The 25,152-nt window shown below is 47.3% G+C and overlaps 10 protein-coding genes and 1 non-coding gene across 11 annotated transcripts; 5 read left to right on the forward strand and 6 right to left on the reverse strand.

Moving 5' to 3' along the window:
* Positions 1-282: 282 nt before the first annotated feature.
* On the reverse strand, positions 283-2,810 carry FOBCDRAFT_220661 (Cullin repeat-like-containing domain protein). The gene is made up of 3 exons (XM_031179297.3): positions 2,396-2,810; positions 848-2,340; positions 283-798 (listed from the first exon to the last, which is right to left on the reverse strand). The coding sequence occupies exons 1-3, from the start codon at positions 2,573-2,575 to the stop codon at positions 444-446; spliced, it is 2,028 nt and encodes a 675-aa protein (XP_031045184.1). The 5' UTR covers positions 2,576-2,810; the 3' UTR covers positions 283-443.
* A 217-nt stretch (positions 2,811-3,027) lies between these two features.
* FOBCDRAFT_220662 (mitochondrial outer membrane translocase complex, subunit Tom20 domain-containing protein) lies at positions 3,028-4,431 on the forward strand. Its single transcript, XM_031179295.3, has 4 exons — positions 3,028-3,406; positions 3,522-3,767; positions 3,824-3,924; positions 3,980-4,431. The coding sequence occupies exons 1-4, from the start codon at positions 3,346-3,348 to the stop codon at positions 4,094-4,096; spliced, it is 525 nt and encodes a 174-aa protein (XP_031045182.1). The 5' UTR covers positions 3,028-3,345; the 3' UTR covers positions 4,097-4,431.
* Positions 4,432-4,652: 221 nt separating this feature from the next.
* Positions 4,653-7,173, reverse strand: FOBCDRAFT_220664 (radical SAM superfamily-domain-containing protein). The gene is made up of 2 exons (XM_031179294.3): positions 7,039-7,173; positions 4,653-6,986 (listed from the first exon to the last, which is right to left on the reverse strand). The coding sequence occupies exons 1-2, from the start codon at positions 7,088-7,090 to the stop codon at positions 4,714-4,716; spliced, it is 2,325 nt and encodes a 774-aa protein (XP_031045181.2). The 5' UTR covers positions 7,091-7,173; the 3' UTR covers positions 4,653-4,713.
* Positions 7,174-7,336: 163 nt separating this feature from the next.
* Positions 7,337-9,115, reverse strand: FOBCDRAFT_220666 (voltage-dependent anion channel). The gene is made up of 4 exons (XM_031179290.3): positions 8,782-9,115; positions 8,492-8,730; positions 7,732-8,444; positions 7,337-7,683 (listed from the first exon to the last, which is right to left on the reverse strand). The coding sequence occupies exons 1-4, from the start codon at positions 8,910-8,912 to the stop codon at positions 7,537-7,539; spliced, it is 1,230 nt and encodes a 409-aa protein (XP_031045177.2). The 5' UTR covers positions 8,913-9,115; the 3' UTR covers positions 7,337-7,536.
* Positions 9,116-9,847: 732 nt separating this feature from the next.
* Positions 9,848-10,627, forward strand: FOBCDRAFT_131758 (RmlC-like cupin domain-containing protein; the record flags this gene model as incomplete). The annotated part of the gene is made up of 3 exons (XM_031179292.2): positions 9,848-10,138; positions 10,195-10,447; positions 10,506-10,627. 3 exons carry the CDS (start codon positions 9,848-9,850, stop codon positions 10,625-10,627), a joined length of 666 nt encoding a protein of 221 aa, XP_031045179.2.
* Positions 10,628-12,267: 1,640 nt separating this feature from the next.
* FOBCDRAFT_318212 (glycosyl hydrolase) lies at positions 12,268-13,624 on the forward strand (the record flags this gene model as incomplete). Its single annotated transcript, XM_031179287.3, has 3 exons — positions 12,268-12,562; positions 12,616-12,733; positions 12,786-13,624. 3 exons carry the CDS (start codon positions 12,268-12,270, stop codon positions 13,378-13,380), a joined length of 1,008 nt encoding a protein of 335 aa, XP_031045174.2. The 3' UTR covers positions 13,381-13,624.
* A 530-nt stretch (positions 13,625-14,154) lies between these two features.
* Positions 14,155-15,032, reverse strand: FOBCDRAFT_272520 (GPR1/FUN34/yaaH family-domain-containing protein; the record flags this gene model as incomplete). The annotated part of the gene is made up of 4 exons (XM_031179285.2): positions 14,155-14,431; positions 14,481-14,640; positions 14,697-14,892; positions 14,940-15,032. 4 exons carry the CDS (start codon positions 15,030-15,032, stop codon positions 14,155-14,157), a joined length of 726 nt encoding a protein of 241 aa, XP_031045172.2.
* Positions 15,033-16,545: 1,513 nt separating this feature from the next.
* FOBCDRAFT_200083 (uncharacterized protein) lies at positions 16,546-17,444 on the forward strand (the record flags this gene model as incomplete). The annotated part of the gene is made up of 2 exons (XM_031179284.3): positions 16,546-16,597; positions 16,708-17,444. 2 exons carry the CDS (start codon positions 16,546-16,548, stop codon positions 17,442-17,444), a joined length of 789 nt encoding a protein of 262 aa, XP_031045171.3.
* Positions 17,445-17,880: 436 nt separating this feature from the next.
* Positions 17,881-17,970, reverse strand: FOBCDRAFT_t110. Its single transcript has one exon. It is a non-coding gene; the product is annotated as a tRNA-Glu (tRNA).
* A 127-nt stretch (positions 17,971-18,097) lies between these two features.
* On the forward strand, positions 18,098-20,502 carry FOBCDRAFT_220675 (uncharacterized protein). Its single transcript, XM_031179283.3, has 6 exons — positions 18,098-18,384; positions 18,436-18,753; positions 18,810-19,083; positions 19,131-19,300; positions 19,361-19,587; positions 19,639-20,502. The coding sequence occupies exons 1-6, from the start codon at positions 18,104-18,106 to the stop codon at positions 20,271-20,273; spliced, it is 1,905 nt and encodes a 634-aa protein (XP_031045170.2). The 5' UTR covers positions 18,098-18,103; the 3' UTR covers positions 20,274-20,502.
* A 22-nt stretch (positions 20,503-20,524) lies between these two features.
* Positions 20,525-24,558, reverse strand: FOBCDRAFT_180657 (Alpha/Beta hydrolase protein; the record flags this gene model as incomplete). Its single annotated transcript, XM_031179281.3, has 6 exons — positions 20,525-20,975; positions 21,051-21,720; positions 23,008-23,688; positions 23,740-23,996; positions 24,047-24,177; positions 24,230-24,558. The coding sequence occupies 6 exons, from the start codon at positions 24,556-24,558 to the stop codon at positions 20,581-20,583; spliced, it is 2,463 nt and encodes an 820-aa protein (XP_031045168.3). The 3' UTR covers positions 20,525-20,580.
* Positions 24,559-25,152: the final 594 nt, after the last annotated feature.

The following is a 25,152-nucleotide window of genomic DNA, read 5'->3' on the forward strand; positions in this document are numbered from 1 at the left end:
ACTGCCAGCCTTGGCTTTGCATACCATAGGTAGCGCCTCACGTGGCGTAATGTAGCCTCCATACCAGGATATCAACAAAGAATTCTAGGACGACCAAGTGAAAAGAATTCCTCGCGATCTTGTTTGATAATTAATTGATTTTTCGAGATGCAGCACTTCTACACTGAACCGCGGTGGTCATAAAGTCAAGGTACCTTGGCTGCAGCCCAAAGCTTGTCTGAAGACGGGTGTGGCTTGACGTCTCTCCAATAGTAGCTACATCAACATCACTTGGGCCACATCTGATCATAACCAGCTTCATTTCTTCGATAAATTGCTACAATGGCCCTCCAATTCCAGCCTGGGTATTGCCATACGAGTAATATGTGACGCTGACAAGGTAGCCAAAGGGTTACTAGCACCAACCAATCCATCCACCTCAACCAACACCTTAAATCTCCTGTTCATGACAGCCCAAGTCCGACAGAAGCCTCATTTTCTACACGCTCATAGTTCAACAAGTTCTTTCCGACCAAGTTCTCAAAGTCAAGGCCGACTTCCGATAGCAGCTTAGAATGCTCCTTCGCCCTCTCCATGCACTGAGTCCAAACCTGTCCCCCAGGCTCCGTACTACTAAGTTGGCGTGCCAGGATGACGTTGAACGCATCTACTTCCTCCTTGGCCCATTTGACACATACACTCATCATGGGCGGTGGAAAGCAAGATTGGAAACACTGCACCGTGTTATGGATAACCATAAAGTACACAAACGAGAGCTCCCAGATGTATAAATGCAAATCTCCCTGAAAAATGCATTGTCTGATAACGCGTTAGCTTGTCGTCTCTTGTAATTTACACCATTACTCACCTGGCTCGTTTATGGATAGTGCCACTTCTCGCCGCCAGGTACGATTCTCGGGCGCTATCTTCAAATCCAAGCCTCGTCAACCAGCTGACATTCCGCCTTGTCTTTGTATTGTTATCGTGCGTCAATTCGAGCTCACGAACAATCATGTCCGCCAATTTAGCACATCGTTCGCCAACCTTGAAGTTGATAAAGTCCTGAGCAATGGCATGGTTCTTTAGCCCACGAGCGATCGCCTTGAGCTTCTCGACACGAGCTACAGCGTCTTCGAATCGTTGCATCGCAATGTCAATGTCGAGATCATCCATCTCGCTCTCAACCCAGCGCAAGTTCTGCTGTTTGCCGTCAACTTCAATGAGCATATCCTTGATGTCCGACAGCGTGGCTAGAAGCTCTGTCTTTTGAAGAAGACCGGGATCGCGAGAGGCGAAGTAGTTGATCGTTTCACGCGCCTTGTTGTTGGCTTCCATCTCCGATCGAAGGCCCTTGCGAAGCTGTTCTATAGCTTTGCGCACATTGAGGAGTAGTTGCTTCTTCTCGGGGTCCTGGGGCTTCTCCGTCCGATAGATGAAAGATTCCTGACCAACACCTCGGACCATGATAGCATCTGCAAGCTTATTGCGTCCACTACTCGAAGATTCTCCGGTACTTGACATGTCCACCACTTCAACATCTAATAGTGGCCAACAACGGTCGGCCACCAGCTTCATCATCGGCCCTCGTGCGTCTGAACCCGGCGCATCTGCTTTTCGCTTCTTACGCGATGCGATGAGGAGGTGATCGTTAAGCAGAAAGATCTGCATCGCTCGGCGCGACTTATATGTAGCATTATCAAGCTCAATCCAAGGGCCTGCGTCTTGGACAACATGACGTCCCGCCGCATTAGGGAGGAACTTTTGCGATCCTTCCACACCCTTGAATAAGGCCTGCATTTGCGAGTTCCACATGGCGCTTCTATCGGCGATAGAGGTGCGCCTATCTCTTCTGCTGCTGATACCAGGGGCGCTTACGAGATCCCCAGGCATTGACTCATCGTTCTTGGCAGCGGCTGCTCTCATAGCCGTCGTGTTAACTTTGAGCTCTGACATAAAGTTCTTGAGATTCCTCATCTCGCTCTTTAGCTTTTCCGCTTCCTTGCTGATTTTGATAAACTGCGTCCTGTTTTGCATAACGCTCTGTTGTAGATCCATTCCCACACGCGTCTTGACTTTTCGCAACGAATCTTCGAATTCGCGGATTTGGTCTTCGGTTGCATCGCTCAAGGCAGCCTGGACGTATCGGTCTGGCTTCAACTTCGGATCTCGCAGACCCTTAATATCGACAACTGGAGCAACTCCAGGCCCCGCACGCGAGGGAGGCTTTCTGATGGCGGCAGCAGTCGGAGGCTCGTAATTGCCAAGCGAGGGCATCTGCGGCATTGGAGGTGCAGCGCCATTGGGACCTGAGGGTGGTTGATTAAATCGAGTCGAGTATCGTCGTTTCACAAGATCCGAGGTCTATTAGACGATGTGAGCATAGCGACACCAGAGACAGCCTCTCAATGAGACTCACCTTTCCACCAGCCATCGGGGGAGGACGTGGGCGAGGACGAGCTTGGCCAGGGTCGCCTGGAGGGGGCGGTCTGTTTGTATCATCTTGAGCAATCGGACCTGAGATTTGGCGAGGAGCACTAATAGTTGGCCTCTTCTTTCTCTTGCCGCTGCGGAGGGATATCTTATTGCGATCCTCCATCTTGGGCAAGTGTTGCAAGTACAATGGCGACTCAACAGCTTCGAGCTTGGTAAGTAAAAGACGATATCAAGCTGGAATTGCAAAGTAGTAGGATAATGTGAGTGGTGTCTTGAGCGAGGTCTAAAATGCTTGTCTGGCTTTTGGCGCCAGCCGACAGGTGGTCTATTCCATGAGCTGTACGTGTAATCGTCAGGCCTCTTCAGTGAAGCAGCTACCTTCGGAATGGAAGTCCAGTGCATCAGGAGGTGGGGTACGTACCGAACAAGCCAGCCTCAGCCGGTTACGTGGGTTTCATTGACAGCATCGATGAGACAGACCTTGTCCAAAATACTCCATAGCAGATAAGATTTCTTATAATCAAACGCGGAAGAAAGAAATGCTTCTATATAGAGGAAAGAAGCTATCAGAATGAGTCTTTTTACTTGATTACTCTTACAATTACCTACCGTTTCTGAAGATCCAGCTTTCTGCCCAGCTTCGAACCTCAGACCCAAATAGGCTTAGCGCCACATCATGTGCTTGCTCCGGTTCTAAAAAATTGGTTTATCGCGACGACTAAAGCTTGCCGCTCCCGACGCTCAAACAGAGAATAAACCCGACCTCGAGCATTGACGACATAATATCTTCCGTCTCTCGGTCTCCGACGTCACCAAGCAACATCTAGAGCCCCGGACTTACTCGTTGTAATTGATACGGTGGGAATATATCCGGTCTTTTGCTTATTACGATCCAAGCTATAAACCTCCTCACCTACATCATCAATCTCCAAAATGGTGCAGCCCACCACTCTCGTAACGGCATCCGTTGCTACCGCCGCCGCCGCCATTGTCGGTAAGACTGCGCCATTCATTCTGCTTCATGAGATTGCGTTGTACAATACAGTCGATCAGTCATAGACCAGCGAAGCTACAGTGCACATTGGCTAACGAAGATGCCCTCTGATCAGGTTACGCCATCTACTTTGACTACCAACGTCGAAACCAGGCCGAGTTCCGCCGAAACTTGAGGAGGAACGAGCGCAAGCAGGCCCGCGTCGCAAAGGAGGAGGCAGAGGCTTCTACCCAGCAACAACGTCAGAGCATTCGCATCAGAGTGGAGGAGGCCAAGGAGGAGGGGTTCCCTACTGGTGTCGAGGAGCGGGAAGCTTTCTTCAACGAGCAGGTCATGGCCGGAGAGATGCTCAGCCAAGATCGTAGGAAACACCCTGGTCTAGACACCACTAATAACTTGCTGACTGTTGTTCTACAGCTTCTAAGGCTCTTGAGTCTGCTTTGGCCTTCTATAAGGGTCTCAAGGTCTATCCTGCCCCCGGTGACCTGATCCGAATCTACGACAGCACTGTTCCCAAGGTATGATGGCGAGCATGAACCTCGAAGTTGAGTTGTTTCGCTAACACCTGTGCAGCCCATATTAGACATCTTGGCTGAGATGATCGCATACGACTCATCTCTCGACATTCGAGCGCCCGCCGCTCCCGCAGGCATCAATCTCTCTGACATTCCTAACGTTGGTCTCGATTAAAGAGGGATGTCATCTGTCCGAGTTTCCTCTCCGCTCCTGGCACATATATACCCAGACGTTGGAAATGCTCTTGAATTTTAACTCCCTTTCCCCCAAATCTGTACCATGAAAAGTCTGAACAACAGGCTTTCACAAAGAAATGTCTAATGGAGACCTGACGGCCTTCAATGTACCATAGTTCCGCTCTTCCAGCTTCCATAGAGCTTTGTGTAAACAAATGTACGTTGAAACGAATAGGTTTATGAACAACAATTGCTGGCTGCATTTCAGAAGCACAATGCCTCATGAGGATGCCAACTATTGGGGAAAGGAAGCCACAGGATTTTCCCAAGATACATGCACCATCCAAGACCATCCGTGATGAACAAGTTCGATATATGCCTTGTTGTGGCCTGTGACGTAATATGCAACATGGTCGATTGGAGGAACCTAATGACTAGCTATGGTATTCTGTTTGCCGAATACAAGTAGATTGGTTAAAAGATCGAAGAGATCTTGTACTAACATGCGGTTATGGGATGTCACCCGGGGCATCGACCTGTGGTAGACAAGTGAGTGCAAGAGATGTGGCAAATGAATTGCTTAACTATCTTCTTCTTTCCTCTACTTATGGACTATTAAGCCTCAATCTTCCGTCCCTTCCTATCTACTCTTTCATCCTCTGGGTTAAACCCACCGTTACCCCAGTTTGCCCATTCTGGAGTTGGAGTTGCGTCCATATAATCCTCGGGGGTCCAACCACCTTCATCAGGAGGCCCCCTTGATTCGAGCAACTCAAAGAACTTCTTGTAATCGATCAAAGTGTGCCACTTGCCATCGACATAGAACCTCTCGCTAGCTAATAAGATACAACAGCTGTGGGCGTGCTCGGCAGCGATGCCGTACTTGAGTCCCTTTTCCTTCAACCTCTTCTCGAGCGCCTTAACAAAGTCGCAGACTTCCCAGTAGAAGGGGACATTGGACATGCTCAATCCGGCATTGGAAGATGTCGATGTGCCACAGTATGTGACACCCTTGACCTCGACAAAACAGGGCAGACCTTGCTCCACGAGTCTTGCGTAACCCTCAGCTTCTTCCTCGACATTGAACCCCTTGACGAGTGTCAATCGGAAGACAGTACGGTGGTGGAAGCGCTTCTCGCGAAGGATATCAAGACATCGGTTGAATCGCTCCCAGAAGTCTCGGTGGAGAGGTCTGTCAATCTTCCGTAGTGACTCCTTATCAGCTGCATCAATCGATACGTAGAGTTGAGTCACAACCTTGAGAGCAGCCAACTGGTCAGGATGCTGAGCATTACACACGAGGAACGAGGAGATACGTTCGGCGTGTAGCATACCAAGGAATTCGTTGATATAAGGGTAGAAGATTGGCTCTCCAACGAGTGACAAGGCGCAGTGCTTGATCTGCATAGCTTCGGCAAATCGCTCCGCTCGCACACCAGGCACACCGCGCAACATCTTGATCTTCTGATAATGGTTCTTTTTGACTCCTTCAAAGATCAATTCAGGAGGATCAACGACCCAACGCCATGTTGTTCCAACGGGATTTGTGCCGTGACGCCAACAGAAAACGCATTTATTCGAGCAAGACAGTGAAGGAGTCGTTTCCATGCACAAGTGACTCTTGATTCCGTAGAATGAGTACTTATAACATGAGCCTCTTCCGCGGAGAGCCGACTTTGTCCACCGGCATGTCTTGACTCCGGAATGAGATCCCACAATTGCATAACCTTGTTTGGTGAGAGCTTTGTATGTTGGTGATTCCTTTGCGACCATTTCTTTGGGGCCCTGAGGGACTGCCTTCTTTGTGGAGGAACCATACGTGGTGAAATCAACAGCGAGAGGTGCTTTTTGAGTCGTCGAACCGTCGTCCTTTTTGATCAAGCGTCCTAGGTCCTCAACATCATCCAGATCTCTTGCACTCTTCGACTTCTTCTTGGGTTCTTCGTCATCAAAGACAACTTCGCCATCATCTTCGTCCTCTGCGATATCTTCAACATCGCTTTCCTCGGCTGCTCCGCTACCGGGAACTCCTTCGCCCAAGCTTCCAGTACGTGCGACATGCTCAATGACCTCTTGCACACCCTTACTCCATTCTTGTAGGCGCTCTTCGTGATCACTTTTCATGTCACCCATTCCAACTGGGTACGCTCTCTTTCTAGCAGTAAGCTTAGCCATCCACTTATCGACTTCCATAGCCTGAAAACAGAAACCGTCTGCCTCTGTAGGCCAGTTTTCACTGTCGCCAAAACCGAATACCGAATAACCTAGAATACCTGACAGAGGGGCGGTATCTATTCGGAAGTCATGATGGGTTTCTTGGAGGTGCTCAAGGAATGTGTCGTTGATGGTATCGATGTTGTAGCTAGGAATCAGGAAGAGGTAGAAGAGATCGGCGTCACCGTGGCCCTTGTACGGCGCAAGGAAATAATCATCGAAATCGATCTCGGTGAGGTCTCGAAGTTCAGGCTTGAGAAATTGGCGACCGGATAACTTGGACAACTCATCCAGCTTTCCACAGAAATCCTCAATGTACGCCTCGGCAATCTTAGCTGTCTTGGTTGTAATGGAGGAGAAAAAGACCAGAGGTGCGACAGGTCGGGTGAGATCCTTCTCCTCTTCCTTGTTCTTCGATGGTTTCCTCGCTATTCCACCCTTGATCCTTCGAGGGCCCTGAGACTTGACATTCTTTTTCTCTTCGACTGGCTCGATGGTGGGGGTCTTTTCTTCGACGACAACCTTGGGCTTAGCAGGCTCTTCGTAAACCTTCTTGAACGCAACTATTTCCGTCTTTTGACCATTGATGTGAAAGTATGTTCGAATCGCGACAAGAATAACACAGAGAGTCAGGAGAATTGGAGTTCGGTGAAGATGCCAGACATCAACCAGATCTGTAAGAGTCAGCGGCAAGATCTGCGACTATGGGAAAGCGACGAGACTCACCATCGACAAAGGAGTCGAGCCGCGAAGGCGACGAGTAATTTGCCCAATCCATTGTGATAATCTGCCAACTGCCCGACTATCCCTTGGAATTTGCGATGCGAATAATTTGGGAAGAGCAAGCACACACAAATAATTGAAGAGACATCTGGGGAAAAGCAATGTTGCCCCGCCCTCTGGAATCGAGAATTTTAGTGGAGCCTTGCGCTATCGTCACACATCACCAATGGAGGGGCAGCGATTAGATAGCAGCTTACACGATCTGGGGCGGAATGGCCAGGTCTCAGGCGAATTGTCAAAAGGAGGTAAGAATAACTAATATGGTACAATACTATTTTGTTCTATGTGTAATGGTATCGGAATGCCGGGCAAGCAAGCGTAAATTCATTCCCCTTGAGGATTGAACATTATTTTGGTGTCTATCCAATATGAAATGCACCCACTGTTTATCAATGTATTATACACAGTCAAGCTGTTAGATGCAAGACAGATTAAAGTCACCTAGACTCTTCTGTCTGAGCCTGCAGCTTGAGACTTGTCACGAAGATCCTTCAAGCAAGGTGCGTGAAACATTTCGCCTGTGATAGCAAGCTTGGCGGTTCGAGTCGCAACCACAATCCACAGCAATATCACAGAAAGGGATATCATCTATCGTCAAGTTAGTAACTGATAAGTAAAGCATGTTCAATTCCTTACCGCCGTGGAGACTTTGAAGTATTCGCTATCAAGGTTTTCTGCTAATAAGTTCGAGCAGGTTGCCAATACACCGAGTGGGAAAGTAAATCCCCAAAAACCAATACTGAACGATGGGGGTTTTGTAGCAATGCTGATGAGGGCGAAAGCCAGCCAGACCAGAGCAAAACCGTACATGATGAGGGCGAGGAATACTCCAAGGACATAGAGTATCTCACCAGCTCGAACCGCAACATCGCCGAAAGCATTGGTCTTGGGAAGCACCTGCATAGCAACTCTGCCAAGTTGCTGAATGCCGAAAGCTCCCTGACCAAGCGGTCCTATTGGGAGAAAAGACGAGGTTATCACCTCCTTCGGAGGAAGTGAGTGAATGGTCAGCCGATGGAAGTATAACGCTAAAACACAGGCCGAGAACAACTGGCCGATGCCCCAGAGAACATATGAGGCCACCAGAGTTGTAAGCGCATGGTGGTGATTGGGAAGAGCCTCTGCGACGATTCCTCCAGTAGCAGCCGCAACCACTGCTGGTACGATGGGTAACAGGAGTGCAGCTGTTATGTTTTCGAGGCCAGGACGATGGCGGTGCATAACGATGAAGGGCATCGTGATGCAAGTGGCAATGGAGAGCCAAACATCAACCCACCAGAATGCCCACGCTAGATATATTACCCATTCTCCCCATGGCTGTAAGCAGAACACCATCATGTTGATGACAGCTATCAAAACGTCAGCACTCACTTTGCCTAGGGAATGTGTTGCTCACTTGCAAAGGCCATGGGCATGCATCCTAGGAACAAACTCTGGCCAGCATGGGCAATCATCGCCGACCAAATCTCTGGATACAACGCATAACGTGCAATGCTTATACCAAGGAAGACAATAAACAGAACAACATTAAGCGCGAAGAAAATGTAAGAGATATACTGAAGCCATATCGCCTGGTAAGGAAAGTTATGAAGCAATATGGCAACGATGCCTGTACCCATACAAACAGCGAACCATCTGTTGATGATGTAAGTGGTTAACTCTTGTCAAAATGGATACATGACTTACGATGGTGTGAAATTGCGTACAAGTCTCCTCCAGCCAGTATTCTCCTTACACGGCAGAGTCGACTCGCAAGGCTTGGGAGTAGAACCGCTACATACCGCGCCGTTCGGAGTTGAAGTGGTACAGTCAGACATATTGCCGGCTCTTGAGGATTCAAGGGTGTCTGATGTTACGTGAGCTGATCGCTGGATGTGACGATGCAAAGCTAAAGTTTCTGGCTCACTGGCCAATCAGGATGGAGGGTAGGTCGCTAGAGCCGCTAATATGGCACAAATCTGAGAATTTAATATGATGTAGATTGTAATTTAATGTTTTTATCAGAAGGAAATAAGTCTTAGTATGGGAATAAGCTGAGAAGGAAAACTGTTTTTCTTGCTTTTTCAACCTTGACGAAGCCGTTACAGCCGTGGCGATGATGGATTTGTTCATAGTCACCGAGAACCGCTAATCCCGCCCAAGAGAATACCAAGTCACTAAATGGGTCCACATGTGGCTCAAGTCGGCGATAGCGGGTGTCGCAATATTGCGAATTTGAGTCCCCGAGAAAAAAAGAAGTATTAGCTTGCACATAAACTGGCTTATCGAGAAGCCCCCATGAACCCTTCGCACTCGTCTAATTGTGATTTCTCCCGTCGCATCTTCAGACTTGTATCAAGTGACCTCTTTGTTATACAGACAAAGCGGTATCTAACTCGTATACCGCAAGGTACCTCAGGTACATTGTTGGATTCTTGGAGGTTCCTTAGCGTTGTTGCATCCAACCAGAGCCTTCAAATCGGTTCACAGGACCAGCGCTGCTGTGTCGTTCGCCGACTGAACCTGTCTGTGCCGCCCCAAGATATGATGTCGGTTGCAATCCACGACCCACAGCAAGATGTCGGTGACACTATCTGCCGTCTTGTCAGTATCGGATCTGACCGATAGGAATAAGGAAGAGGATGGCCATGCAGTGTTGACCCCGCCCCTTGTGCCAAAGTCTTTGTTGTCCTCTTCTCAGATACCATATATTCAAGAGGTAGAACATCAATATCATCATAAACAACCAAGCATCATCGACGGCATAGCAATCATGGCCATCGGTATCTTCACCAAACCCTCTGCACTCGGCGTTAGCCACAGCACAATCCCCAACGTGGGTCCCTGCCAGCAAAATCGTTTCGACGAACTCGTGGTGCGACTCAAGGATGCCCTTGGTCCATCATCGGGATTGACTTCTGATGATGTTGATGTTGACTTCCTTCAACAACTAATGGAAGAATATGACGGCTCCGACAACATGTGGAAGCCCTATGCCTTCGGTGATCGCAGTAGGGGATATACCCGCAATCTCGTTGACGAAGGTAACGGCAAAAGTAATTTGGTAAGCATGCTAGAGTAAACTCTGACCCTTACCAACCGTGACTGACTCCTTGATAGCTTGTTCTTGTATGGTCTCCTGGAAAGGGGTCCCCTATCCACGACCACGGCAACGCCCACTGCTTGATGAAGATTCTGAAGGGCAACCTCACCGAGACTCGATACGCATTTCCGAACGATGATGAAGAACAGAAACCAATGAAGATCATTGGGGAAAGAACATATAAAGAAAACTCTGTCGCATATATGGCAGACGAACTAGGTCTTCATCGTGTATCCAACAGGGGTAGCGACTTTGCTGTATCCCTCCACTGTAGGCAGTCCCCTTAATCCACGACACTCGTCACGGAAACTAACCTGCAACTTTGCAGTGTACACTCCTCCCAACGTAGCTAAAAAGGGATGCCATATCTTTGACGAGAAGACAGGACGGAAAAGCCATGTACCAGGTTGTCACTACTACTCCGCTTATGGGCGGCTGCTGAAGGAGTAGTTGACACAGGAAAGGCCGTGATAGCCACGATTTGATGAGACATGACCTTGTTGTAATTAGCGCCGCAAGTATTGAAAGATCTACTTTGATTCGGATTGCCCAGATTGTTTTTGATGGTAGATGATGGGAGTGGAGGTTGGACGGAGGATGATCTCAGTATAGCAAGTACTTCGATATTAGCATAGAATGAACCGAATTGATCAAATGAGACCCGCATTCTATACGAAGACGTGCGAAGAGTGAATATGAGGTGAAAGAGGAGAATCGACTGACTGCTGCTCGTCGTCTTCTTCATCCCTCATCGCCGTCAAGCACGCAATCCAAGCTTTGCCCAAAATGGGAATGAGTACGATGAGCACTGTAGTACACTGTATTTGCAATTGACCGACCCGGCCGACAACCGTTGACGATGATAATAGAAGTGAAGACAATATGGCAAAAAGAAATAATTATAGACTATATGGAGTTGCTTTTAGATGATACGGTATATAATGACTTGTTCTCGAGACATTGCTGAGAGAAAAAAAGTTGTTTTGTCTACACCGATAACCGAGTCTCAATCGCGACTCCATCGCGTGATTGTATCAGCAAATCCCGACTACCTACGAATACCTGCTCCTTCAATGACTGGCTTCAGACCTTTGAACTGGGCGCAAGAATTGGCTAAGGTATTCGACGAGCGTCTGAGATCATCTGAATTGTCCAAAATCTACCTAAATATGCTCATTAGGATCAAGAACTCGGGATTCCTACTTCCACTCGCCTCACGTTTCCAATAGCAGGCTGATTGTGTGAGTTGCTTGTCCAATTACAATGTATCTCTGGGATCCCAATTCTATTTTAGTAGTCTTAGAGAGGTCATGCTTTCATTATCCAGTTGCTTTTGTTATCGACACCCTGCTGTTCGTCCCTTTGAGCTCATAACTTCTGCTGCCCTTCAGAGAACAGTGATATGCCCTGAGTCTACGGAAAGTAGCGATGTTGTATATTTAATATCGCAGCGTCTGAATAGAATATTTGATTTGAGATCGAGTTGTCTATCTTGTTCGCTAATAATTGTTGTAAGTTTCTTGCGGCGGAGGTTGAGCAATCGTGATCTCACTATTTGGTATCGATCATCATAGCCTCATCCTGTCGCCCGACTCGAGCGCCAATACATCAAACGGGAGCTGCCTAACTCGTCGTAATCATCGAACTTCCCCAGCTTGAAATATTTCTCCATGGGGTTTTAAGCTTATTGAAAATGCATCTTCACCCCTCATTCATTTATGCGCCGCCTGTTCACTGGAGCGCTTCAACAACTAAGTTACATGGGTATTATGAGCCGGGACCGAAAGATCGACCCTGTCCTCCACCCGAGGCATAATTGGAGAGGAGAATATGATTTGCACGGATCGATCGAATACGCGGGTGGTCTGCATGAGGTTGGTTATCTGATTGATCACAACCATCGGGACTCGTGCAGGGGCCATTCGAGATGCGGAGGCTCGTCCCTACTACGCATGAACAAATTATATAAAGACAGTTACTTACCTTGTATACTGATGTTACGGACGACAAGATATAAGATCTGTCCTGACTCACAACAGGTCGTGCATATTGAATCTGAGCCCTACTCATCGTCTCAAGACACGTCCAATATGCGTGTCGTTACGCTCCTCGCAACGGCACTCTCAGCATCTTCTTTTGTTGAAGCCCTTCCTGCCGATAACCCAAGATCCGCGAACAGCAAATATGTCGGCTATCTAATCTCTACCTTTAGTGACCCGACCCCCCAAGTTCAATGGCATCTGTCAGACGGTAACTCGGCTTCGAGCTTCAACTTCCTCAACGGAGGAAAGCCTGTCTTGACCTCAAATGTTGGAACCAAGGGCGTCAGGGACATCTTTCTCACGACCAATACTGCCCGCTCCGAGTACTTTACTATCGCCACTGGTAGGTTACTGAAACATTGTCAGAAGGCACATTGCTAACAGGCTATGCCAAAGATCTGGACATTAATGCTCCAGGCTTCTCATGGGATCTTGTCACACGCAACGGAAGTCGGGGTCTTGTTGTTTGGTCTTCGAAAGACCTCATCAATTGGTCCAAGCCTTCACTCAGAATGTAAGACATAAGATGCTTCGTTCACATGCGAGATCTCACTAATTCTGAATAGTGTAGAGTCAGACACAGCTGGCATGGCCTGGGCACCTTCTGTAGTCTGGGATGATCCTACAAAGCAGTACTATGTCTTCTGGGCAGCCAGGCACTATTCAGCTTCTGACACGGAGCATAAAGGCACCGCAACTCTGGATCGCATTCGCTATGCTACAACCAAAGACTTTAAGACTTTCAGCGCACCGAAGGATTACCATGCCCCCGAGGACACTGGCCTCATCGATCAAGAGTTTCTGTACCTAGGCAAACCGGGGCATTTCGCGCGTTTCCTCAAGAACGAGACCATTAACCAAGTGTATCAGGAGACCACAACGACCGGTCTTTTCGGAACTTGGACCCGTGTTCCCGGCTACGTGCGACCCGAATCCCCCCTTGAAGGCCCAGGTGCATTTGCTGATCTTCGCACACCTGGACTATACCATCTTCTGCTCGATGATTACACTCAGTATATCCCTTTCCAGACTTCCAACATTCTTTCTCCGGACTGGGAGAAGTCAGACTTTCCCAACTTTCCCAAAGGATTGAAGCATGGCTCTGTGACGCCCCTTACGAAGAAGGAGTACGACGCTGTTGCTGCTAAGTTCGGCAAATGAACTCCTTTCATTGGCTAATCGAGATTGCTACAATTTGAAGTAGCAGTGGATGATCTTGTTCGTCTTATGAAGTTGTCTTGTAGACTTGACAGATCAGAGTATCAGACAAGAGCACCCAGACTGGAGCAGGTTGTCAAATGGAGATAATGTACATTCATACTAGAAACTATGATGTCAATATCTATATACGTACCACCATAAATCCACATCTACTGCCTCTCCATCTGTCTTTGCGCTCGGCTCACTCCTTGCAGTCTCCTCCTAAAAGCAATCTGTGCCTGTTGCACATTCCATCCTTAGATATCTCCTCATCTTGGTGAAACAAATACAGCTGTCCTAAAGTAATTCGCAAGGTGTAATGTTGCCGATAAGGCCATGGGGACGCGATTTGCCTCCCCTTCTGAGCCAACGACAAAGCAGAACACTGAAGTACGGAGATGCTGCGATTGTGTTCTATTGAGTATCTGAGGTGAAAATCTGCCCTGTAAATGTTAAGAAACAGTCTGGGATCCGAGAGAGGTATTACTAGAGGTAGAGAGCGGCGATTTCGAGTACGAAAAATGCGTTTCGCCTCGCCAAGCACGCGACCCTGCACCAAGTATCGAGCGTAGATAGCTAGGCTGGGACGATATTATGGGTTTATTTCCTCCAGAATTCTATACTCTGTAGCTTTGCCAGACGCCTTTCTCTATCAATTTCTCTATGTCTAATGTACGCAATTCCCATAGCTCATCCTCATCAACTATCCCCTTACCCGCCGAGGCGATCATTAGTTCAAGCACTGGAAGAATTGAGCTTCTTTCTCTCTCGACGAGCTTGAAACCAAGCAGAAGTATCGCCCATTGGAACAGGAAATGGCAGTACGTCTTGGCAAAGGTAATAAGCTACAGTGTAAAAGCCGAGCAGACCTGCGATGAAGCCAAACACTCCGGCAGCGTGCATCAACGCCTTGCTCTGTGCAGCATTCCCATCCGCGGAAGTAAAGTAAGACGAGGCGTCAAATATAAGACATAACTCAATGCAAATAAAAATGCAAATATAGACAAGATTGCTGGCGTGCAATTAGCAGGAGAGTATGAGGCCAGGGTAGGCAGACTTACAGCTGGATTGAAGCGATGAGAAAGAATACATTGAACACTGCCCATATCAACACAAAGAATCCAAGTGCATTATTGTATTGAGGTGTGTTGACTCCTCCGTAAGCGTCGATAATGCCCCATGAGGGGAGTAGTGTTGCGCCGTAGCCGCCATAAAAGAGAGCTTGACTATGTTAGCATTGCTTCACTATCACATTGGAGATTTAGCTTCTAGCTTACCAAAGGCTGTTAGAACAGTATATGAGAAGGTATCGCCCTTGAGCATTGACCATTGGGCAGAGATAAGTAACCCAATACAGGCAACAAAACACAGGTCTCCGATAAATTGAGTCTGTAAGGAGATGCCTCGGAACTCCATCATCGCCAACGAAACTGACAACAACGTTGTAGCAAAGCCGCCCATGGCAAGAGGAGCCTGGTCCTTGTTAGCTGTCTGCATGATCCGGCGCCAAAATGCCATACCGGATTGCCTATCCTGTCTCCCAATGGCTTATAGTGCTCGGAGATGAGAATCCTCTCATCGTGTTTCGTGGAGGATACTGAGTGCGCAGTCATGGTTGTGAGTTGGACGTCGACCAGATAATCCTGTTCAATATCTCACTGCATAGATTCGAGTTGCTGTAAACAGAAGTAAAATAGCTTGGCGATGATCAAGTCGAATCGAGTGTCAAAACTAATAGCTTGGCTGCAGGAAAGAAGCTAGTTTGGCAAAATGTGGCTGATATAAAAGGTCGAAGGGGGAACAGTCTGCAGGATGAAGCTGGGCGGGTATATATAAGCAAGCTTCTTGCGTCAACCCTTGTGTCTCATGGAGTGGCCCTCGGGATAACTAGGCCAAGCTATTCAAGGCCAATGGATCCTGCGGGGTAGTCTTTGAGTTAATCGAGTCTAGAACATGGGGGTATCGCAGACTCGAGGGCTACTAGGTAGGCCTTAAAACGTTAGTGGTGCACGGCAGATTATTTGAGGCTCTTCGTAAGGCTATGACAATGAGACACATTCTGAATAGACTGATTAAGGATCTAGTGACCTCAAGGAACGTCCAAATGTAAGTATTTATCTAGTATCTAGAAGTCTTTCGCTTTTCATTAACTCAAAGCCATACTTTGTATGCTTGCACCTCATTCCTTCAGGTCAAATCTCGACATCCTAAAAGATCCACACTTTAGTTTAGTCCTCCGAACGCACGAACCGAGGATAAGATCAATATCAGTTTAATGACACACAGAAACGACCAGTGATGCGGCTGTTATCGGAATTCCGGAATCACGACATACTTCATACGTGTAAGTCTGACTTACAAAACATCCGAACTCGGCTTGCATACGCTAGTGCCCGGTTGCCGGCCCCAGAATCCGAGACAATTATGCGATGGATAAGCTTGTTTTGGTAACTTCCATAGACATTGTATCAATCTACTACGTAAAAAGATATTAATCTAGTCCCATTAGGAGCATACGGCTCAGTCTAGAATCGGGTTGCCCCAGACTATGTCTTATTCTCTGGGCCGGGATAAACCGCTATTATGGGGAAAAATAAGGTGGTCGTTGTTTTAGCCTTTTTCAATGAGCTGTCGGCTAAACTTTCCGAAAAGAGCGATAAAAATTATTTGAACAAATAGATGATTTAATATCTATGATCAATGATATCCAGAGCAGAAGATACTATATCAATATGTCTGGTTGGAAGCCAGACCGTGGGCCACTGGACAACGATTGAGTGTCCAAGTCAACTACACGCATGGCCCGCTCTAACAATTAGCATGAGTTAACATGGCAAATCTATTCAATAAAGTTGAAGGGATTTTGAATCTGATAAGAGAGAAGGTATAAAGCATATAAACCACAGACTTGATGAATAGGTATAGTCCGCCAATAAAAGAAAACAAGCTGGTCGGGCAGACAAGAAAATAAACAGTCAAGCAAAACTTCAACGAAAATACTTTTAGCTATAACATTTCTCAAGTTACCAGGAAATTTTGCAGTTGAATCATGGAGGGCTATAAGAAGCCAACGCTTTGTCACAGTTCTCACAGCCAGTACCTGTCGTCACAGCCTTGCTGAACGCCATGCACTTTGAAAGTTCAGGAACAACGAAGACGGAGACCCTTAGAAGCACTGGTATGGCATACCCTCAGCCAATAATGTTCTGTTACAGCAGAATCCAATTTTGACTGGAACAACGCCAATGATGTGTCTCACATGTGAAAGGCTCGATACATACTCCATAGAGCCAACAGACGATTGTGTCAAAGACGGCGTCAAAGCCGTTGCTTCTGAGGCCGTCAAGCGCAGGCAACGTCTGTTCATGGTGACAGGCGTCAAGATAGCACGTGGTTCAGTCGGCTCATTCTCCTCCCTAAGGCGTGTTGGGGGCGGTGCACGAGCTGGATTTGGTGGTGAAAGCTTGGGCGTGCCATTCGATGGCGGACCGCAGTTCACCATATCCAGGGATATCTACGACGAAGAAACACATGGCGAGTCGTCAGATTTTGTCTTTGCATACCGTGTCCGCCGGATCGTTTATCCTAAAGGAGGGTGGGAATCGATGCAGGCGGGATCGAGCATTGTGAATTATGGACGATGCAAAACGGACGCGGGAGCGTCTGTTGCCATTGGACCGAGCGCTTGGCCTTTCAACTCAAGGCTCGAGTTTTCTGAATGCGATGAGGCTGAGATACCAGGTCCTCTGTTGGTCGTTTACCCATCGACATGGCAAGACGTATGCGAGAGCGAGAGCAAGGGCAGTGTGCATGACGGAAGAACTGAACACAAAGTGGCAGTGTTTCCGGAAGTTAGTGACTATGCTAGGTCTTCAGGGGCAGGAAACAACGTTTCCTCAGAAATCGATGGGCCCATACTTGGGGATGATCGTTTCGTGTTGGAGGAGTTCGGGCATGAGGCCAACTTAATACCTTTTGTTGACGACAGTTGGGAGGACGGTCTATTTATCTCTTTTCGCTTATGAACTGCACAAGTCTTTCTCTTGTATATTGACTGACATTTTAAATCTCGAAGAATTAGAGCTTCTCCAATGCCGATAATACAGAGTCATTTTGAAATTAAACACTTATTCCCGGTAGCATTAAAGCGTTCGCCAATGCAAGACTAAGAGGTGGAAATAGAGTTCAACATATATAAGCAATTAATGCTAAGATTTAGCCATTGAAATAGAGGTGAGATGTTCTCGCCATCCTTAACATCTCCGAGAGCTATAGAATTATATCAGTAGCATATTATTATTTATCTAATATCTGTATTAATAGTTACAAGAGATACATGGTATCATACGACATCATCACTGCTAGAGTACGTTCCAGTCGCAAACTGGGCAGTGAGAGTAAAAATGATAATGTATAGTTAGAGTTTGAATGTATATGCAAAAAGGGGACAAAAGTACTTGTCTCCGGTACAGGGAATCGAACCCTGGGCTCCGCGGAACTGATCTCTCAGGTTATGAGAGCGCGAAATGTTAGCCACTACACCATACCGGATGCTGATCTGTTGCTATGTTGGCTCGCAATTGAGTTATAGATCGGTATACCCCCGACCAGTGCCTATCCTCCGCCGATTTCCGACGGCTTGCGGGGTTTTCTCTCCAGATTTACTACCTCTTGCTACCTGACTATGACTGACAAAAGAACACGTGAGGATTCGGCAACTGGCTCAATTGGAGCTCAGGAATCAGTATCAGTAACTCCAGTCGAAAATGAACCCTCCAAGAAGCGACGTCGTCGGATCCTCTCTTGTGACGCTTGCCGCCGACTAAAATGCAGATGCGAGCTGGACTTTGGCTCCGACACTTGCTCAAGATGTCGAAACTTGAGAATACCCTGCCTTAGAAGTGATAGCCTGGATCAGTCATATGGGACACAAGAAACGCCCCATCAGCAAGATCTTGTGAAAAGGTACCAATGCCTCTCTCAGCTCAGCCAACATTTCTTCCTAACCTTGGATAGTTTACATCAGAAGGTGCTACATTTGGAAAGCTCTATGCAAGATATAAGAGCCCAGCTAGTAAAACTCCAATCAGGACGCGACTCGACGCAGCAAAGTGTCCTCGAGCAAAGTGCTTCTCCTCAAGCATCGACAAACAGTCGTGTGTTGATGGACGAGATCGAGCCCGCGGATCAACATGTTCATGCTGCCCCAGCTGAAGTCATCCGGCGTGTCGCCTGCCAGGTGACTGGCGACTTGAGAAGAGCTTTCCACACAAAAGAGGATGTTGTACACATGGGTATGCTGAATGCCACAACTGCTGAGAACCTTGTCAAATCGTAAGAGGCTCCCGTCTCCCATGAAGTCTCAGAATCCTACTGATACCAGCCCAAAGCTTTATTCGACGACGTCGCCACGTTCTTTTCATAAATGATGAGAGCGATCTGGTAACCAGAGGCTCTTTGATCCAAACATCACCATTTCTCCATGCTGTGTTGTGCTCGCACGAGATGAGGTTTACCCACACGAGCCAGACAGATGCCTTGAAGCACAGGCAAGTCTACGAGCATATGCGAAACATGCTTGGTCAGGTAGTGCTGGGTAGCCCTTTGCATCTTGAAGAAATTACTGGTGTTCTCATTTGTTCTCTTTTCGCCGGATCACCATCGGTAATGCCTCCAGTGCTGCCTGAATGTATTTTTACTGATGGATCTAGTGCGAGGCTGAATATGTCGATAGCTGGCTTTTAAGTGGTATTTGTTCACAGCAGGCGATGCTGTGTATTCAATTTTCAGATATTCATCAGCGAACCAATGCTGGGACTTCAACAAAGCTGGACCTTCGATCCATGAGAATCTGGGCAAACATATGTTTGAACCATCTGCAGTGAGTGAACCCCATAGCCTTTTTTATGAAAAGCCGGAAAGCTGATGGTAGTTTCAAAAGCTGGTCAGCTACTACAGGGAGACCATCCATATTACCTAGCTCGTACTTCAGCCAGTGCAGGAATCTACTCAATTTCGAGCAGACCACAATGCGCGATGCGATGCTGCTTGCTGAAATCTCACTTTACTGTACACTCCAGAAAGAAGACTGCGTTAAACCTACCTTCACAAACGATGGTTTCAGCTCCAAATTTGCAATTTGGAAGCAGCAATATGGATACCTTCTTGGTAAGCAATTCATGATATTCTACTAATACTCTGGGTGCTAATGGTTGCGAGATCTACCTACAGGTCTTATGCTGAAGTTCAGTTACTGCATTGCCAACGTCATCCTAGCAAAACGAACTCTGGATAGGGTTGAAGCAGATACATTGAATCTCGCCTCGTCGCTCTCACCACAGACGTCCCGCAGTTCTACAGTGCATCTCCAAGACCCTTCCACAAAGTCCCTACAAGGCCACGTATACGAACTTAGCTTCCGAGTCATACAGGCATTCATCGCCATCCCAAGTTCAAGCTCTGGAGATTTACCCGAATTCCACTCCCTCTGCGTTGCTTATTCCTTGCTTATTCTAGGTCAATACGATGAGATGCCCCCTGCGATAGCCAAAAATGAGCTCTATTCTGCCTTGCAAGAAATGAAGCGTCGTTGTAATGAATCGAATGCGTATTCTGTGGCAGTTCGACTCAGTGTTGAACGGGCTTGGGACAATTTCTTGAGGGTAGATGGTGTTAATTCGGTCGAGGTTGTGCGGCAAGAGTCGCAGTTTCATAGCCATGCTGCTCAGAGCACCAGCGCCAACAAGGCATGTCACAATTCTGGGGCTGGAGGTCAAGTTGAATCTCTTGATCTCGACTTCTTCTTTAATGGAGGTTACTTGGACCTGCTTGACGTCGACAACTTCCTCGTCTAGCATTGAGTTAACATACCTTTTTCCCTCACTTTGAAATTATGGCTCTTAGGCCATGATCCGAAGTACTTTCCATCAGGGAATCTACTTGAGTACCTTTGTACTCCCTTTTGAGCGGTATAACGTGTCTTTTAATTACATGCGTTAGCTATCCAAAGTGTATTCTTGCGGCTCGCAATTCCTCCTGTAGGTATTGAGTGGGATTGCTTTTAAACAACAAACTTTTTAAAGAAAGTCTTCTTAATATTAAACTCCAACAAAAGGTCTTCTACTTAATAATCTTTGTGCTCATAAAAATACGTACATAACATTATTGTCTAAACCGCTTCTTCATTCTCATAATCATAGGCGTCCAATAAAGCGCATCCAGCCTATCCCTTAGATGATGATTAAACCCATAAGTAACTGCATTCGCAAAGCCGATGAACTGCGTTGAGGTATTGAGAGCAGCAATCGTCGTATCCGATACCGGCGTCTGAATCGCTTCCAGGAGTCGATTCGTAAGTCCCGGAATCCAGAGCAGGACATACATAACCGGATACCCATTCAGTAACATCATCCGCTTGATTTCGACTTCAACATCGTGGGTGGCCCGGCGCTGAGGGAATTCGCTGGCGTTGGTTTGTAATATGTTGATCTGGTGCTGCGGAATCGGTAATGCTTCGGTTGGTTCAGTGTTAGCAAGTCCTGTATAGGCCGTCTCTGCTCCTCTTTTTGATGATGTTGGCCGATGACGGACAGATTCTCCCCTTGCTCTGCTATTGCTCGCCTCGCTCTCACCTTTTCTTTCCATATCCTCGGTTTCGTCTATCTTGTTCCCTCGCTCGAATATGGGCGAAATGGGAGTATCAGTATTCCCGTATCTCGTCTTGAAAGTGTCCAGCTCGACTTCGTCCTCTTGCATAACTTGGAATCCCGCGCCCTTGGAGCCTTTGGAAAAGAGTGTATTGGTATTGTGCGTCGAGAAGGTTAGAGGCTGCCGAGGTTGCTTTGGCTTTGAGCCCAGATGTCTTCTTAAGTAAATCCAGATGTAGATGTAGATAATAACAGTAGTGAAAATAACGAAGAAGCGCCAACCATGCGTCATACCGTAGCGTAAATCTGGTCGGGTTGCTGATATCCAGCACCAGTTCCCGCCCACTGGCTTCATCTCACCCGCAGCAGTCGGTATGATACTTGTGATGAGAGGCATTGTCCATACTGCCACACAAATCAATGCTTTCTTCGTTCTTGAAGTTGTCGGTATGTACAACATCCTCTTCACAGTGAGCAGGGTTGTAACCGAAATAGCCAGGACTGAAAAGTCAGCTGCTGAAACTGACAACTGGCCGATAAACCCGTTGGCGACGCATGGTATTCCAGCTTGGAGCTGTCCAGTCTTGAGGAATATGCTGCCTGATATTGAGTTGTTGAGAGTGTTGATAAACTCTAAGAAAGAGATATTAGATTTCTAGTTAACAGTAGCGGAAGATATGCGCACCTGCAACCATAAGATTCAACACGAGGACATGACGAAAGTTTCGGAGATGCCGACGATATATGACGAACGAAATAAGCACACATGTAGTGGCAACGCAAGATAAAAGGCTTCCAGCCAGTGTCACGGATGAGATGAGTTTATCGACTTTGCCAGTCATATTGGCCGGAATTTACGGTCATAGTAAAGGTAGTCGCCGTTGAGGAGAGCAAGCTTGAAAAGGGTATGATCCAGGTGTTATATCGTCTCCTTGTTTCCTGCTGGAATATCCACTCGTATTTCAAACAAGGGTTTGACCCCTTGTTCTTCGGTATGGGTCTTGGCATTCCGTGAAGCTTATTTCCCCACAGCAAGAAGCACGGTATTCATGGGGATGTTTAAAGCCCTTAGTGCTATTACGGTATCTCTACTATGTTGACATGCTAAGTATTAGAAAGTTAAGAGTGCCAAGTGAAGTGGCTCGTACAGTCTTGGATCAGAGCGTCTTGAAGAGTTCAAAATAGAGTTTAATCGTGCTACAAATACCCAGCAAGCGAGTTTGAGAAAGTCCAGGATACACTTGACTATATTTATTCCGTGCACTATACAAGGTTTGCACGGTCTATCGATACTACCATTCTCAGAATCTCCTCCGAAAATCCTAACTACTTCGAGTTGTGACACAAGGTTGACTCTTATAGCGTCGGTAGCTGGAGTCTTCCGGGCTAGCATTGCCTTACAAGGCAAGTTCAGATGGAGGAATATGCAAGGGTAATACTCGCATTGTTAGAAGCGAGCCTCGGCGTCGCCGATCTATACGAGTACCGTTGGACATCAGATGAAACCAGGACCTTGGAGCGTTCGAGGACCTAAGACCGTCCAGGGGGCGGAAATGAAAAAATGACGAGCCTTGCTAAATCTATCCTAAATTATCATGAACTTGGCTATGTGTTCCGTAGAACTACCACTTGAGTTTGAATTCTTGAGTTTCGTGCCAGCCCCTAGTTAGACTAAGCGAAGTCATTAGAGCAGCCACCAACTTGATGATATATTTCCTGTTCTGGTATCTTTTGGCAAGTCTCTCCATCTCTAACCATATAGTTCTCGTGCCACTTCATAGGAGTTGATATAATCAATACCCTGTTTTCGCCAGGTATCATCCTCAACCCAGTTCTTCGTAGCATTGAACACTATATTTTGGGGCTTTGACTTGCTGTACTTTGGCCATTTTGGAAGCTTCCCCTTCTTGGAGTTAGGATCCAGACTGTTGACGAACCTTACATAAGCCTGTCCAATGGTGTTTGCCAGCACAGCGTGACTATCGTATTGCGGACTTGGACCTAGCAATCCAGATATATTCTGGAAGCTAAATGCAACATTATCAAAATGCTTCACTCCATCCCATTCAGATCTCAGGTATGGTCTTTGATCGAACCGGTAGGAGTACACATCCTCAGACTGGGCATATAGTTCTGCGAGTTTCCTGCGTCCTGAGATCATGGTTATGTCGGCGCCAATAGCACAGGCACGTCGTCCTTGGTAGTTTCCATCTTGTCTTGAGCAATTCGTGATGGCGTAGGGAGGTTGATGGCATGGATCGTCAGGATAAAGTTCCATGAGCTTTCGGATCGTTGGGGCGCTCAGAGCGTAGTTCCGCCACCGAAAAGCCTCGTAGAAGAGATCTTGATCCGTGCTGACTTTTCCGATACAGAAGCCTTCGTCAGTGTTTGCACCAATTATAAGAGGCACGGCGTGATAGTTCTTCTCGCGGATGAGCTGGCTGGGGTAACCGGTCAAGAAAGTACCGTCAATCAGAGGGTTGAACGTCAATGAAGGACGCGCAGCATATAGCGACTTTTCATCCAACTCTCGGAGACACGCAAGCTGATCCTTTTTGTCCCAGCACCCGACAGTCCTTGTGAGATTTTCAAAAGCGACATTGTAGTAACTGAGATCATGAATCTAGTCAAAGTCAATCGGCAAACTCAAAAACAGTGGTGTTGAAGTTCATACCTGTGCCCCTGTAATGCCTCCTGATTCAAGGATAGCTCCCCGATACAGCCCGTCATCTCGACCATCGTAACTAAACATCTGATACGCAATGCTCTGAGCTCCAGCGCTCTCGCCCCACACAACAACTCGTTCTGGGTCGCCTCCAAAAGCTTCAATGTTCTCTTGGATCCAGCGCAGTGCAAGTCGTTGGTCTAGGAGGCCAGCATTGGCGTTACCTTCCTTCAGAAGGCTGAAATTCTGGAGAAAACCCCACATCCCTGAAGGTCAGAAAGTTAGTAGCGGTGCTTCAAGCGGAACCCTGACGTACCCAATCTGTAGTTAAAGCTCACTGCTAGGATAGGCTCTTTGATATCTTGACTGACTTTGACAATCCCACTGAGGTTGTATTGTGGGTCGGCAGAGCTGCCGGCGTATAGACCACCGCCGTAAATCCAAACTCTGTGTTCTTGCTATCAGTTTTGAGGAAGTGTTTGTTGTTTGGGGGACGTACAGAACTGGTAGGAGTTTCTTTGGCTTTCCGGCTGGTCGAATAACATTCAAAGAAAGGCAGTCCTCGGACATGGTCCAGTTCTGAGTGTACTGCATACAACTGTCTCCATACTCAGTGGCTGTGCGTTCCTCTTTGAAGGAACTGTCCAAGCTTTGAGGCCACTTGAACCGGAGATTCCCAACAGGGGGCTGAGCGTAAGGAATGCCTAGGAAGGCATCTTGATCCCAGCCGGGTAGGTTCTTGCCAACGTATGTTCCGTTTAATGTTGTGGCTTTAGGAGAAGCTGCACTTGTCGTCCAAGCCAGCGCAGTCAAGAGGAAGAAAGACATCGACATCATATTGAGGTGCGCCACTTTGGCTAACGGGTAGTCACGACACTAAAACCTCTCTTGACTTCCCTCATACCAAGACTTGAGCATCAGACGTCTTATAAGTCAGTCACGCATATTGTTCTTACCACTCAAACTAGGGGCCATGTTTTATTGCCACGGCCACAGTGTTTCCACCAAGGATAATCTAGGAAACTGCTATCTATTCTACGCAGTGTCGTAGCTCTGACGGGGTATGAGATTAATTTGATTATTCCCCGCGTTGCTAGCCCCAGGAAAGGATGTCGATCTGGGGTGATTGAGTTGTGGGGTGCGGAGCAACCCCGATGGGAAGGAGACTCAGATCCTTGTGTAGAGAATTATTGTTTCGATCTAAAGCCATTCGGATCGGGAATTCTGAAGGGGTTTGAGCTTTTGCAACAAGCGAAGCCTCTGTGCATGATAGACAGACTTGGTAGGGGCGTCAGCAGGCAAAGAGATACAAAGTGGTCAAACTCTAGAAATATCTGGTAAGAACACGCTTGTTACAAATTCTCTTATTCCCTGGCACTAATGCTACTATCGCCTTTAGGCAAATATCATACTTGAAGCAGT

This window comes from Fusarium oxysporum, chromosome IV (genome assembly GCF_013085055.1).
Source record: "Fusarium oxysporum Fo47 chromosome IV, complete sequence".
Taxonomy (NCBI): Eukaryota; Fungi; Ascomycota; class Sordariomycetes; order Hypocreales; family Nectriaceae; genus Fusarium; species Fusarium oxysporum.

Bases quoted from the DNA above. Each gene is read 5' to 3' on its own strand.
- FOBCDRAFT_220661 (XM_031179297.3), bottom strand. From the start codon at position 2,575: ATGGAGGATCGCAATAAGATATCCCTCCGCAGCGGCAAGAGAAAGAAG. The intron at 2,341-2,395 runs GTGAGTCTCATT...ATCGTCTAATAG, and splicing joins CCCCGATGGCTGGTGGAAAG to ACCTCGGATCTTGTGAAACG. The intron at 799-847 runs GTGAGTAATGGT...ACGCGTTATCAG, and splicing joins ACTATCCATAAACGAGCCAG to ACAATGCATTTTTCAGGGAG.
- FOBCDRAFT_220662 (XM_031179295.3), top strand. From the start codon at position 3,346: ATGGTGCAGCCCACCACTCTCGTAACGGCATCCGTTGCTACCGCCGCC. The intron at 3,407-3,521 runs GTAAGACTGCGC...CCCTCTGATCAG, and splicing joins CGCCGCCGCCGCCATTGTCG to GTTACGCCATCTACTTTGAC. The intron at 3,925-3,979 runs GTATGATGGCGA...ACACCTGTGCAG, and splicing joins ACGACAGCACTGTTCCCAAG to CCCATATTAGACATCTTGGC.
- FOBCDRAFT_220675 (XM_031179283.3), top strand. From the start codon at position 18,104: ATGACTGACAAAAGAACACGTGAGGATTCGGCAACTGGCTCAATTGGA. The intron at 19,084-19,130 runs GTAATGCCTCCA...TGATGGATCTAG, and splicing joins TTTTCGCCGGATCACCATCG to TGCGAGGCTGAATATGTCGA. The intron at 19,301-19,360 runs GTGAGTGAACCC...TAGTTTCAAAAG, and splicing joins ATATGTTTGAACCATCTGCA to CTGGTCAGCTACTACAGGGA.
- FOBCDRAFT_220666 (XM_031179290.3), bottom strand. From the start codon at position 8,912: ATGTCTGACTGTACCACTTCAACTCCGAACGGCGCGGTATGTAGCGGT. The intron at 8,445-8,491 runs GTGAGCAACACA...ACGTTTTGATAG, and splicing joins CATGCCCATGGCCTTTGCAA to CTGTCATCAACATGATGGTG. The intron at 7,684-7,731 runs GTAAGGAATTGA...ACTTGACGATAG, and splicing joins ACTTCAAAGTCTCCACGGCG to ATGATATCCCTTTCTGTGAT.
- FOBCDRAFT_220664 (XM_031179294.3), bottom strand. From the start codon at position 7,090: ATGGATTGGGCAAATTACTCGTCGCCTTCGCGGCTCGACTCCTTTGTC. The intron at 6,987-7,038 runs GTGAGTCTCGTC...TGACTCTTACAG, and splicing joins GCTCGACTCCTTTGTCGATG to ATCTGGTTGATGTCTGGCAT.